This window comes from Pan troglodytes, chromosome 16 (genome assembly GCF_028858775.2).
Source record: "Pan troglodytes isolate AG18354 chromosome 16, NHGRI_mPanTro3-v2.0_pri, whole genome shotgun sequence".
NCBI lineage: Eukaryota > Metazoa > Chordata > Mammalia > Primates > Hominidae > Pan > Pan troglodytes.
Window position 1 is genome coordinate 16,034,047 of NC_072414.2, and position 15,127 is coordinate 16,049,173.

The 15,127-nt window shown below is 37.7% G+C and overlaps 1 protein-coding gene across 1 annotated transcript; it reads left to right on the top strand.

The window, feature by feature from the left end:
• Nucleotides 1–319: 319 nt before the first annotated feature.
• Nucleotides 320–10,722, top strand: LOC129137116 (unconventional myosin-Vb-like). The gene has a single exon (XM_054666877.2). The coding sequence runs from the start codon at nucleotides 753–755 to the stop codon at nucleotides 1,617–1,619; it is 867 nt and encodes a 288-aa protein (XP_054522852.1). The 5' UTR covers nucleotides 320–752; the 3' UTR covers nucleotides 1,620–10,722.
• Nucleotides 10,723–15,127: the final 4,405 nt, after the last annotated feature.

Here is a 15,127-nt window from a genome sequence, read left to right on the forward strand (position 1 = left end):
AAAAATATTGTATGCTTTTATCATAATATCTCTATTTGTAATCTTTTTCCACAAATACTAGTAGTAGTGATGTTTGCTTTCTCTTATTTAAACTATCAGAATCTTTAAACTTTCTCTTATTTAAACTATAGTCATTACTAATTGAAAGTATGTTTGAATACTGCCTGATTCCACTTACACAAGATAGATATATATATCAGTCATATCTATGTGTGTGTATATATTTATATATATGTCAGTCATATATATGTGTGTGTATATATTTATATATATATGTCAGTCATATATATGTGTGTATATATTTATATATATCACATACACACATATATAGATGGAGTTAGGTCTATGATCTCTGTATATATTTATATACACACATATGTATTTTTAAACTATTACATGAAGCAAATAGTACAGTTGATTTCATATAACAAGAGTTATTGGATGTATATGGGCAAAAGTTAATGCATATGGGCAAATAAATTGATGAACTTACAGACTCATTTATTTGACATATATTTATTGTGTGGTCTCTATTGAATGCTGGGTATCTTCCAGGAGCCTAAAATTCAGCAGTGAATGTAACAGCTCAAATCCTTGTCCTCAAGTGGCTAATATTCTAATCGAGGGAGAAGACAACAAACAAAGTTAATAAGCAAAATATTCAACATACTAGTTGATAGGAAGTTCTTTGGTGAAAAATAAAGTAAGAGGAAAAGAATGAGAGGAAGCTCTAAAAGCAACTGAAGATTTACATGAAGAAGCTGCCAGGCAGCGAGAGTGAGAGTGAGAGGAAGCGCCATGAGTTCAACAGGCAGGTCACAGTTCAGTGGAAAGAAAAGGATTTCCAGGGCACGTTGGAGTGCCACAAAGAGGGCGAGGCCCTCCTCATCCTCAACCTGGTGACAGACTTGAAGCCCCAGATGCTGTTGGACACAGTGCCCTGTCTCTCCGCCTACCTGCTCTACATGTGCATCCGGCTCGCGGACCAAACCAACGATGATCTCAAGGTGCACTCCCTGATGACCTCCACCACCAACAGCACTAAGAAAGTCCTGAAGAAGCACAGTGATGACTTTGAGATGACGTCATTCCTGTTATCCAACACCTGCCACCTTCTTCACTGTCTGAAGCGGTACAGCGGGGATGAGGGCTTCATGACTCAGAATACAGCAAAGCACAACGAACACTGCCTTAAGAACTTTGACCTCACCGAATACCGTCAGGTACTGAGCGACCTTTCCATTCAGATCTACCAGCAGCTCTTTAAAATTGCCGAGGGTGTGTTACAGCTGATGATAGTTTCTGCCATGTTGGAAAATGAGAGCATTCAGGGTCTATCTGGTGTGAAGCCCACTGGCTCCCAGAAGCACTCCTCCAGCATGGCAGATGGGGATAACTCATACCGCCTGGAAGCTATCATCCGCCAGATGAATGCCTTTCATACAGTCATGTGTGACCAGGGCTTGGACCCTGAGATCATCCTGCAGGTATTCAAACAGCTCTTCTTCGTGATCAACCCAGTGACTCTTAATGACCTGCTCCTGCGGAAGGACGTCTGCTCTTGGAGCACAGGCATGCAACTCAGGTACAGTATAAGTCAGCTTGAGGAGTGGCTTTGAGGAAGAAACCTTCACCAGAGTGGAGTAGTTCAGACCATGGAACCTCTGATCCAAGCAGCCCAGCTCCTGCAATTAAAGAAGAAAACCCAGGAGGATGCAGAGGCCATCTGCTCCCTGTGTGCCTCTCTCAGCACCGAGCAGATTGTCAAAATTTTAAACCTTTAGCCTCCCCTGAATGAATTTGAAGAACAGGTAACAGTGGCCTTTATACAAACGATCCAGGCACAACTACAAGAGCAGAATGACCCTCAGCAACTGCTATTAGATGCCAAGCAAATGTTTCCTGTTTTGTTTCCATTTCATCCATCTTCCCTAACCATGGAGTCAATGCCAGCATGTCTCAATCTGGAGTTCCTCAATGAAGTAGATGCATGTTTAGTCTGATTCCCAATGTGAGCAAAAAGGAAGTATAGACAGTAAAGTAAATTCAAGGATCTGTTAAATCTGGTAAAAGTAGATCAAATCAGAGATTGACAGCCTGTGGAGGGTGCTGAACTATACAGAATTAGACACAACTATGGCGTTATTTTTTGTACGTACTGCTCAGAATAAAAACACTTGAAATGTGGAAGATTTTAAGTTTGATTTCAGTCCAACAAATATACATAATAATTTATAGACACCAAGCAGTCCCCATAGCCATCTAAAAGATGCCAATTCTATAAAATGAAGCTGCCGAGTTTTAATCTTTGCTTATAACTGGAGAATGTCCAAATTAAAATACTAACTATATATAAGTCACATAAATTGCCTTCAAAGGGCTTTTAACAAATAATAGTACTAATAACCATGATAATGACATATAGTGACATTTCCCAAAGTTTGCAAACCATAGGTGTGGTAGAGTTTGTGGTGAGATGTGTTAAGAACAAAAATATGGGGATGAGACTTCTGAGAAATGTCCCCAAAATATTTTTTAATGGCTGATTATACAAAGACAGCAGTGTAACTGACCTCCAAACCAGACATTTTGAGTACTGGTTTCTGAAGCAAAATTAGAAGTGCCAGTCCTCAGTGTCCTCAAACGCTTTTGTGTAATCTTGGTTTAATGGAAGAGATGATTAAAATGCTGCTACCTGAAACTCCAAGTGAGAAAGATGGAAAAATAATTTGTGTCTGATGCTAGTCCATACACTTTCCAAGTCCCACAAAACTCTCACAAAAATGTATAAGCTAAATATTACAAAACGATAACAACTTGTTTTATTTATAGATGTAAAATCCAAACAATGTGAAAGCTTTTAATCTCTTAATACCATTAAGCCTCCAGTAAGAGCCTCATATAATGCTCTACTATTCCAAACAACTGAATAGTAAAACAAACTAACCTCGCACATCAGATTATCTGAAAAACCTTCAAAAATACTCAGTTCAGGGATTACTATTATACAAAAGTTTGGGGTTTTTTCAAGAGAATAAAATGGCTTAGGTCAACTTTCCCCTTTCAGGTTATTTTCAACGTTTTTCAAACGTTGTAATTCAAAATTGTAAATATCTCTCCTATGAAATTAGGATTTTAAAAAAGAGTAATTCAGTAATATAACAGACGTAGATGTTTGCTGCTCTTAGAATTTTTTGTTTGTTTGTTTTTGGGCTCTTCAAAAGCAAGCATTCAGTTAGAAACCCATATTATTCTTTCCACACTTTTTTTATTATACTTAAAGTTCTAGGGTACATGTGCACAATGTGCAGGTTTGTTGCATATGTATACATGTGCCATGTTGGTTTGCTGCACCCACTAACTCGTCATTTCCATTAGGTATATCTCCTAATGCTATCCCTCCTCCCTCCCCCCACCACACAGCAGGCCCTGGTGTGTGATGTTCCCCTTCCTGTGTCCAAGTGTTCTCATTGTGCAATTCCCACCTATGAGTGAGAACATGCGGCATTTGGTTTTTTGTCCTTGCGATAGTTTGCTGAGAATGATGGTTTCCAGCTTCATCCATGTCCCTACAAAGGACATGAACTCATCATTTTTTATGGCTGCATGGTATTCCATATTCTTTCCACACATTTTTTTTACTGTCTTTTCCCTATTTCTTGATAGCAGTATGCTGTTTCCATGATAAGAACAAATAGTGTTTGCCAATCATAGAAGAACAGCCTCTGTATTACATTGAGAAAATGAGATTTATCCATGGATTGGAAGTAGAACAGCCTGCCTCCACCCTCCTTTACTCAACCACCCAACTTAAAAGGCTCTAGGAAACACAGCACACTCCAAGCTACCTTCTGTACTGTGCCCTTAGACCACAGCTTCCTCAGTCATTCTCTGCATCTCCTGGGGCTTAACCCAGTCTTAGCCTGCATTGAGGCTGCTGACAGTTGTGTTCCAATCAGTTGCCATGGACATTATCCCTTCTACATCCACATTAAACATGCTAGCTTCTCTTGGGTGTCTGCAGAGCTGTACCTTTTTCTTTCAGTTACAGTTACATAATCACTGACGTCCATGACACTCACACATGGATCCATGTGCTGACTTCATTTAGAAGGCCAATCTAAAACAGCTGGGTTTGTGGCTACCTCTTTAAAGTTGTTTGTGAAGTATAATTTGCTTTTTGATGTACTTTAGTTTGAAACTGAGTCCCTTATGTAAGGACTGTCCTTAATCTTAAAAGACCAAAAATGCCTTGTTAGAGAGTTAAGGAGTTTTGACATACAGTGGTTCCACAAATACAGTGGCTTATTGTCCTTATATACTGTCTTACACCATCGTTCTCTCCATCTCTCTTGGTCACTACTGTCTGCTGTCACTGGTTAATTACTAGATGCCAAGAGCTTACTGAACAAAAGCTTGGCAATCAGAATAAATGGGGAAGGAAGGACCTTATGAATTGTCTACTTAGCCTAAGAAATGGCAGGTTTAGTTCTTCTCTTCCAAAAGATACAGGTATATCACTGGAATTGTACTTAAAATTTATAGATGACTAGCAAATATATACTTTATATGTACTTAACATTTAGATCAATCTTATTTAATACTTGGAGGTTAGAAGAAGCATCTTTAGGGGAACTATATAATATTCTGTTAGCATTTTCTCTGCATTTTTAAAAATCATTTCATCTCAAACACTTATCAGCGTCATGAAATCAGTAATGACTCTTAAACAATTCAACATAAAGGTTTGAACTCTGCACTAGATGTCTAATTTTTTAATATTTAAAATTTAGTTCAGGCTTTTCTCACCAGGTGCCTTTAGTGGTGACTAAGATAACTGACTTCTCAATTGTTTCTCTGAAATAAGTGTTGCTGTGGGAATAATTTTAATGTTCAATGTGATATCATGGTGGAGTTTTGTCTTTTAAAACATTAGAAGCATTTTAAAAACTAAGAATCAAATATTTATAGATCAAACACTTGTGCTTTAAGTATGATACGGGACCTGTTTACATATAGTAAATGTGTATGTATACATGAGTTGTTGCTGAAGCCGACAAGCATATTACATACATGCATTTTCCCTGTGCCGTCCTAGTTGCAGTTAGAGTTCTAGTACCTGTAGGCTCACCTGGGAGGCAGATTAGACCCAAAGGTAGACATTTTTCCCTTTCCCTGAAGCATGATGGTGGGAGTTGATTCTTTGATTTCCTTAGTACCAAACTTTAAGGCTTTTGTAAAAAACAAAACCAAAAAACTAGGAGCTTGGAACATTTAAAAATTAACACTGCTACCATCAATTCATCAAATATTTACTTAGAACCTTCATACATTAAGATTCTGGTAACCAATAAATTAGAATTTATTTCTTCTGCATAAAGCAAATTTTCATACACTCGACCTACTGAGACAGCAAAGGTGTCCTAATTTGAGGCATTTGTGTAATGCCTACATAACTAAATGGTAACTAAAATGGGACAGCATGGGGCAAGACCTTGTAGTTCTTCACAGACTATTTGTCATCAGTTTCTCCAATTAATTTGCTGCATGAGCCAAATAACCATAATTCACCTTTTGTACCCACTGGAGCCATAATTAGAGAATTAGAGGGTGTAGACAGAGGTTAATGCCAATGACAAACACAGGGCAGGATTTATTATTATTATAAAGGTCATTACATACAAAAGATTAAAAAAAAAATTCCTAATTCTAACAAAGGGGATCAACCGGAAATGAAACTAAGCTACTTTCTGAAGTGACACTGTGTCAGAATAATCAAGATTTGAATATAATATTTTGCCACCCACTGACATTTAGATGAAGGACTGCCTCTCCGGAAGAGTTCAGAACATATTCAGGGGTGAACCTAACACCAGGGAAGAAAGACTACTGATGAAAATATTTTTCCACTTTGAACAAATCTGTAAACTACACCTTTCTTTATAGAAAAATGCTTGGAATAGTCACTGTAATATTTAGCTGTGGATAAAAATTTGTGAAAATAAATACTTTTGAATTAGAAAAAGCAAGGAAGAAGAATGGGGTTGATAGGATGTATATTTAAAATAGATTAACCAGGAACAACTGCACTGTGTTATATATATGTGTGATAATATATGTATAATTATATATCACTATATATAATAACTATATCTTTATATCTGGTGCAGGTGAGTAAATAACCCATGCAAATATCTGGGGAAGGAATAGTCCAGGCACTACAGGAATATCAAAAAGGCTAATATGACACAAGCAGAGTAATGACAGAGTGATATGGAGTAAGGAGCAGATGAAATAATAAGAAAAGTAGGCAGGTCGTTTTGAGGGGTATGCTTCTCAAATTCTAATTTGCATATAAATCACCAAGGTTTCACATTAAAATAAAGATTCTGATTCAGGTGGTCTGGAGAGTTTATATTTCTTACAAGTTTCAGGGGATGCTGGTGCTACTGGTCTGTGTATCACACTTTGAATACCAAAGGACTGGAGATGCGTGCATGGTAAGGAGCTTTGGGATGTGAGTAATGTGGGTTGAATTGTGTCTTCCCCAAAAAGATGTTCAAATCCCAACTCTCAGTACTTGTAAATATGACATTACTTGGAAATAAAATCTTGCCTAGTCAATCAAATTAAGTGGATTCAGATGGGCCCTTATCAAATGACTAGTGTGCTTGTAAGAACGTGGATATTTAGAAAAACACACAGTGGATAAAGTATGTGAAGATGAAGGAAGAGATTGGAGTCATGTAACTACAAGCCAGAGAATGCCAAGGATTGATGGCAACTGTGAGAAGCTAGGAAAAGACAAGGAAGGATCCACCCCTGGAGCCTTCAGAGACCATGACCCTGATGACACCTTACTTTCAACTCCTAGCCTCCAGAACTGTAAGAGAATAAATTTCTGTACTTTTAACCTACTCAGTTGGTGGTAATTTGTTACAGTAGCCTGAGGAAACTAATACCTTGAGTGGGATGGAGAGTGAAGTCATTGGAGGGTTTTAAGAGAAGAATGGCTCGGTCTGACTTATTCTTAAAGAATCACCCTAATTGCAGAAACAAGAATAGACTGAAGGCAAGGGGCTACAGGGAAGTAGGAAGACCAGTTAGGCGGCTATAGCAGTAAACCTAACTGGAGAGTGGAGAGATGGTGGTTTGAATCAGGGGGGTAGTGACGGTGGTGAGACAGGAACAGAATCTGAAGATGTTTTGAATTACTATTGATAAAATTTGTTAACATAGTATGAGCTATAAAAAAATGAGGGTGGCTGGGAATGGTGGCTTACTCCTGTAATCACAGCACTTAGGGAGGCTGAGATGGGTGGATTACCTGAGGTCAGGAGTTTGAGACCAGCCTGGCCAACATGGTGAAACCCTGTCTCTACTAAAAATACAAACATTAGCCGGGCATGTTGGCGGGTGCCTGTAATCCCAGCTCCTAACCCAGGAGGTGGTGGTTGCAGTGAGCCAAGATCGTGCCATTGCACTCCAACCTGGATGACAAGAGTGAAACTCCATGTCAAAAAAAACGTAGAATGATTTATAATACCTTGGGTAGAAACCTAGTAATGGGATTGCTGGGTCAAATGGTATTTCTGGTTCTAGAACCTTGAGAAATCACCACACTGCCTTTCACAATAGTTGAACTAACTTACACTCCCATCAACAGTGTAAAAGCATTCCTATTTCTCCATATCCTCTCCAGTGTCTATTATTTCCTGACTTTTTAGTGGTCGCCATTCTAACTGGCATGGGATGGTATCTCACTGCGGTTTTGATTTGCATTTCTCTAATGACCAGTGATGTGGGAGATCGGTCAGGGTGGTGGGAGAAGCTATAAGGAAAGATGCAAGCCTTCTTGAAAGGTTGGAAGGTCTTGCAAAATCTTAATGAGAGAATAAATGTGAAGGAAGAAAATTCTCTTTCTCTGAGGATAAGGGTGAGAAGTAGGTGCAAGGAAAAGTGAAGAAGTTTATCTAAATATGCTTGTTTACTTATGTCATCAGGAAACTGACTTTTGAACTTCTGAGCATGAGACTGCTCCCTGTAAGAGGGAGCAAAAATGTTAATTACCCAGCAATTGTGTTGACTCCAGACCTTGGACGTTATACCAGTACTGAATAAATACAAGCAGCTCTGGCTTATCGAGACTGCTAACTCTCCTCTGCCCCTAGTGCTCGCAGCCTCCTAGCCTGCTCTTACCCTGTATATTTGTGTCTGAGTACTCCTTTCTTCTGTTGCTCAGCCAGGGTCTGCGGGATGGACCCGGCACAGTGATCATGAGCTTTTTTTCATATGTTTGTTGGCCGCATAAATTTCTTCTTTTGAGAAGTGTCTGTTCACATCCTTTGCCCACTTTTTGATGGGGTTGGCACAAGCACATGTATGTTTACTGCAGCACTATTCACAGTAGCAAAGACTTGGAACCAACCCAAATGCCCATCAATGATAGCAGCCTGGATAAAGAAAATGTGGCACATATATACCATGGAATATTATGCAGCCATAAAAAAGAATGTGTTCATGTCCTTTGCAGGGACATAGATGAAGCTGAGAAACCACAGTCTCAGCAAACTAACACAGGAACAGAAAACCAAACACTGCATATTCTCACTCATAAGTGGGAGTTGAACAATAAGAACACATGGATACAGGGAGGGGAACATTACACACAAGGGCCTATCAGGGGGTGGGGGGTAAGGGAGGGATAGCATTAGCAGAAATACCTAATGTAGATGACAGGTTGATAGGTGCAGCAAACCACCATGGCACATGTATACCTAAGTAACAAACCTGCATGTCTGCACCTGTATCACAGAACTTAAAGCATAATTAAAAAAAAAAATAGGGCTGCCAAGGGTATAAACCGGGTGTTTCGTGGCTTAATAACTGTATAACTATAAGGATGGAGTCTATTACCTCCTGATATGAGGAACATGATGAGAGAAGGTGAGAATGGGGAAGATGCTGGGTAAGTGGGGAGAATAGTAGAAGGAGATTAAGAGCTCTTTTTGAGGTATGTTCACTTTGAGATGCCTATTTTGCCTGCAAGTGGAGATAGTAATTAGGCTACTTGGCATAAGTCTGGAGTCCAGAGCATAGGTCTCCACTGGAGATTTATCTGATATGAGTTATTAAGATAAATTATGATGTTTGGCAAGCATGTCCTTAAGTTGTGAGATTAACATCAAGAAGGACAATCATGTACTTCTAAAACATGGTGTTCAGTGTCACTTATTTGAAAACGTACTGGGCCATTATTTGACCTGTGACAGTTCTGACATTCATTCTAAGACTACCAGATATGAAAGTCAGGAGACTGATTATTTTCTTTTTTGGTGCTTTTCTCACTCTAAACTTCAACTTTCCATATCATTAAAGCCACTAAGGTAAACAATTAGCCTAAGAGGTATATTCATTATTTTTTTGCTGCCTTTAAATTTGATGCCTCATTGTAAAAAATATGACCTCACTTGTATTTGTGTGGATGATATTTTAAAAGATCATACTGGGCAGAGAATATGGACAATTTCATTATTTAATACTTTAGACTAATGCCAATCATTCAAACATGAATTCTTCATTCATCTGTCTTGTCAAAGAAACAGAGCTCATATTGCATATGTGAAATATCACCTAGTGTCTATTTCAATCGTATATATTTTCTGTTTGTATCTTAGAAAAATTATTCCACCTCAACAAGCATATTGCTTGTTGGAATTATCTGGATATAGTGATAAAATAATTATTTTCATCAACATCTGAAGAAAATGCCTATGTATCTGTTGGGATGGGAGGTGGGATGGAGAGGTGTGCAGTTGTCTAGCACCACTTGTGGCTGGGAAGGTATGTGTGTCTACAGTAACAGAAAAAATTTATTGTTACCACAAAGATTCCCCATAGCTCCTTTAAAAATAAACCTGCCATCTTGATCTCCATCTGCCTGAATCTTTGCGTATCTCTCCCTTGGTTCAAAATTCTGACAGAGAATAGAAGCATATTTATCAATCCTTCAAGCCCCAGTAGAAACATCAGGGGGAGAAAACTTACCTATTTTGAAATGGTTGACCAATTCTCAGTGACAAAGCTACAGTTACAGTCTGATTTTCTTGTCCATTGCCAAGAAAAAATGATTCAGTCGGACTCCAATTTATAAGGTCATGTTGAAAGCAAGAATCCTACTTGTAGACATTCTTCTTCTAGGCATGAGGAATGGTTATTCCAGGTAATGGATTCCTAATTTGCCGTTCTGTGGAACTAGATTTGCATGACAGATGACAGAATATTTGTCACCTTAAGATTCTTGAAAAATTAATTTAAAGCCATGCTATTTCTAATTGTTTTGGCTTATGCTCTGAAGTTTTTTTTGTTTGTTTTTTGTTTTTTTGAGACAGAGTCTCGCTCTGTCGCCCAGGCTGGATTGCAGTGGCACAATCTCAGCTCACTGCAAGCTCTGCCTCCCAGGTTCACGCCATTCTCCTGCCTCGGCCTCCCGAGTAGCTGGGACTACAGGCGCCCGCCACTACACCTGGCTAATTTTCTGTATTTTTAGTAGAGAGGGGGTTTCACCGTGTTTGCCAGGATGGTCTCGATCTCCTGACCTCGTGACCCGCTCGCCTCGGCCTCCCAAAGTACTGGGATTACAGGCGTGAGCCACCGCGCCCGGCCCTGAAGTTTTTCTAAGGCTGACAAAATTGTGGTCACCAACATAATAGGTACCATTTTTCCATTATCCAGTGTAAAATATATACAATATGTTATATAATATTAAACAATATATCTGCTGGTGCATATAGCTTTATTATCATATAAGCTATATGAAAGCAGAAATATGCATTTAAATTCAACATTTGCAGAATGTTTCCTTTTTTTTTTTTTCTTGAGACAGTCTCGTTCTGTCGCCCAGGCTGGAGTACAGTGGTGTGATCTCGGCTCACTGCAACCTCTGCCTCCCGGGTTCACGCCACTCTCCTGCCTCAGCCTCCTGAGTAGCTGGGACTACAGGCGCCCACCACCACACCCAACTAATTTTTTTGTATTTTTAGTAGAGACGGGGTTCACCATGTTAGCCAGGATGGTCTTGATCTCCTGACCTCGTGGTCCCCCCACCTCAGCCTCCCAAAGTGTTGGGATTATAAGCATGAGCCACTGTGCCCGGCCTGCTTTTAGCTCTTACGATCGAGGGTAAATCTACTTATAAGGGTGGATTGCAATATGCGTATATTTGAAGAAACCTGATACACATTGCTTCATTTTTTCATACAGCCTTAAGCAGATTATTAAATTTACCTTTTTATTTGAGTACTAACACTTTTCCTACATAGTTAGAGAGAGCTGTTTGCTCAGTTAATGCAGCAAAGGGATGAGGGTAAGAATGTGTGACAGTTAGCTCATTCTAATTTGCTTATTGATTGTTGGACATATTCCCTCAATTACTTGACCTCAGCTCCTATATTGGGGCTTACATTAGGTGAACACCCAGGGTCTCAGGGCTCCATGTGGGTGTTTGAAATCACTTGTCTAGATATATAAAAGAGAACAGGATATACTCACCACTTGCTTGGACACATTTTACTGCCTAAACGGTTCATTTACACTGGCCAGTGATGCATTACTTCTTGCCCCTAAGCGTTTCTCAATCTGTGTTTTGTGTCTAAAATACGCATTTTTCTCCATAATCTTTTAAATTGTCTTTTTTTGCTAGCATTGCTTATAAAATCTCATTTTCTCCAAGAAATCTCTCTTGAAGCTTAGAAAAACAAAACTGGGGTAATATTTTCTAGGTAAATAGGCACAATTCTATAATTCTATATTCCATGATTTGTATTAAATATAAATATCGATACATATTCTTTGTCTTTCAGAATAGGTATGTTATGTTCATATGTGTCAGGTTGGATCAGTATTTAAATTTTACTACTGAGATAAACAAAGAATTATTAGCAATTTTTAAAAGTTGCTGTACAACTTGTCATATTTCATTGTGTTTCTTAATGACAAATATGTCCAAGACTATATTGGGAGATGCCATTTTCTGTACTTTATCCCCAGATTTGGGAGTGATACTTATTACAGCTTTCAGAATTTGAAGAAATAGTAGCACTACTTTTAACTAGACTAAAGTCTTTTGTTTTTCTTTTGTATCACTTTCTGGACATTTGTAAATTCACAGGATGTCTTCCTCAAATCACAAAATGCCTATCTTCTAATTCAATTGGGAGGTCAGATACCGGTTTAATTCTGGAGCCATATGAATATTGCCTGAGTTAGTGTTATAGCTGAATATCATGCAAATGTGGAAGAAGTCTATTGAATCAATGTCATTTTATACATGGAAATAAGCAAACAGTTGTAAATAATATGGAATATTAAAAATCTTTCTAGTAAACCAATGTTTATGCTTTTCAATTGTCTTGCTAAAGAAACATAGCTTATTTTACCATGATGGAAAATATTGTGCGGGAAATAAAGAAAATAACAAATTTTGGGTCTCAGCTTAGGTTATCAGTTACCTAGTCTTAAACAAATGATATATCACCAGTGAAATTTAGCTTTTAGACATCAGTAAAGTAAGAAAATAAGCCTTGTTTACCATGAAATTTTTATGCAAAAATTAGGTAATATTTAACTGGACTTATAAAGGACTTCTTTTTTCAAGAAACAATAAGAAAATGACCTGAAATAGTATAAGTTTTTATTCATAAGTAAAATTATTGCTAATTCACTTTACAATAGTCTACTTTTATTAATGGTGATCCTTGCATATTAAGACTTACAATCCTATTAATAATTGCTCACCTACAAATGACATTTGTCAAGGGATCAAAGTCTTCATGTACCACATAAAATATTATTATAACAAAGTAAACCAGCTGTATGCCTTTGATCACTACATCGATATCTAGATCTTTTAGCTTCTATTTCTGTTCCATTCTGCCAGCCAAGGGTCTTTATAAAAATACAAAGGAAAACGAACAGCTAGTAACACATTTGATGTGCCACTCTGATGGACTTCAGAATGCTTAATATCATCTTGTTTAATTTCATGTTTCAAAAAGCTTCTCAATGGCAGGATCAATTACTTTCAATCTCCACATCAATCAGTCCAGATGGTTCTCATGATCTGCTAAGGATAGCAGCAAACTGAACTTTGTGAACCCACGATGCATATTGTGTTAATCCTTGATATGGAAGGATCCTTCTGCAGAATAAGCAGAGCTGAAAAAGGTGTGCTTACTTTCACAAACTGAATGTTATTTAAGGAATAAAAGGTATTCTTTAAAGTGTTAAATCCAGATGAACACTGAAAAATACAGTCTTCAGAAAAATCAAGTGATTTCACTTCTGTATTCATTGCTGAAATGAGAACATCATTTCATTTCTAATTCTAATTTGAATTTTGATTTAAGGTTAAAAACACTTTAGGATTGTTTCGTATTGCAGAATAATCTGTAACTTGTTCTGTAAACACTAGTTGCTAGGCTAAAACAGTGAGTTATATTTCTTTGTGTATGATACTATTCCTTTATTGTCAATTTTTCCTGAATTCACCAGTAGAATATATTTTAATTTGAATAATTTAAGAAGCAATGTCACCAATATGGAGAGAACAATAATTTCACTTTTGTTACTAATTTAATTAAGAAGGTGATTTTTAGCAATATCCATTTACATTTGGTTGTGTTTTTATCTATTTCAATTATTTTCTATATTGGAAGTAATTATGAATTTTAATTTTCATACAGCCCTCTTATCTTTTACTTAAAAATTTAATGTTTAATGAATTTGGAGGGAGGGCCAACCTTCATTCTTACATTTATTTATACATTCAATGGGAAAGCAGTACTATTCTCCTGAATGTTCAAACAAGCAATGGAAATTTGCAAGAGAGAAATAATTTAAATTTTTCATCACATTGTATTGAAATTTCTTCTTTGTTTCCGTTTTTTCACCAGATCTTGAGCTCTTGAAGATGCGTTGCCCATAGATGGTCTTCATTAATTTAAGCAATGTTTTCAGGGCAGTTATTCTGTGAATATGCCTGTAGGATTTAACTGGTCTTTGAATTATGGATATTATTTGGAGAGCTGGAGAGGAGAGTGAAGGACACTATGTAGGTAGGCAAACATCTTGAAATTTTGAAACATTTTGTAATTATTTTACACATAACTGCCTGGACATGACCAACAGGTATAGGAATAGAATCTGTTGGTTGCTAAAACTATACATTTTTAGTTAATGTCCAACATGTACCAATAGATGCCACTGAAGATCTTCTATGAAGTTCCTCCTAAGAGTCATAACTGGTGAACACAGTTCATCCATGGGGAATACAGACTATAACTTACTAATGGATTTAGGAAGGAATCTACCTAGCATTTTTGGGAAAATGTGAATAAATCAACCTGATCAATGTGGTGGGTTCCTCTAGAAAATAGAAAAATAGGGTTAGGCTAAGTAATGTGGAGATTTGAGAAGATAGATCTGGGGTGATAGGATATTAGGTATAACAAAGGCAGTCTCTTCAACTTTACCAAGTTTTTCTTGTCATTTGTGCTGGTGTCTATCAAATTGTATGTGACTGCTTGCTTTCAATATGGCAAATGCATCTTCAGAAACATTATAACTAAGATAACTTTTCCAATAGAGTGCAAAATGTGCATCTCTAGAAAGGTTTACTCAGAGAACTCTGGCAATACAATGCCACATACATGCAGCTTTATGATCTCTAGTTTGATTTCTCCTTCCCTTGACCCTGAATAGGACTCTACAGTCAAGGAAGTTGAATGGAGAGGGAATATGAGAAGTCAGGCTGTGTTTGTTAAAAGGGTTTTATGATGTCTTTTCTTTGAGTAAATATACTGGTTATTGTATCTTCCTTCCTTCCTTCCTTCCTTTATTGTATCTTCCTTCCTTTATTGTATCTTCCTACCCTCCTTCTTTCCCTGTTTCCTCCCTCCCTCCCTTCCAGCCTCCCTTCTTTCCTTCCTTCTTTCCTTCCTCCCTCCCTTCTTTCCTTCCTTCCTTCCTTCTCTCTCTCCTTCCTTAACTCCCTTCTTTCCTTCCATCCAGAACTATTTTTGAGAAACGCTGTGATGTGTCAGTTGGTAGCACATTCTCTGGAGCTGGT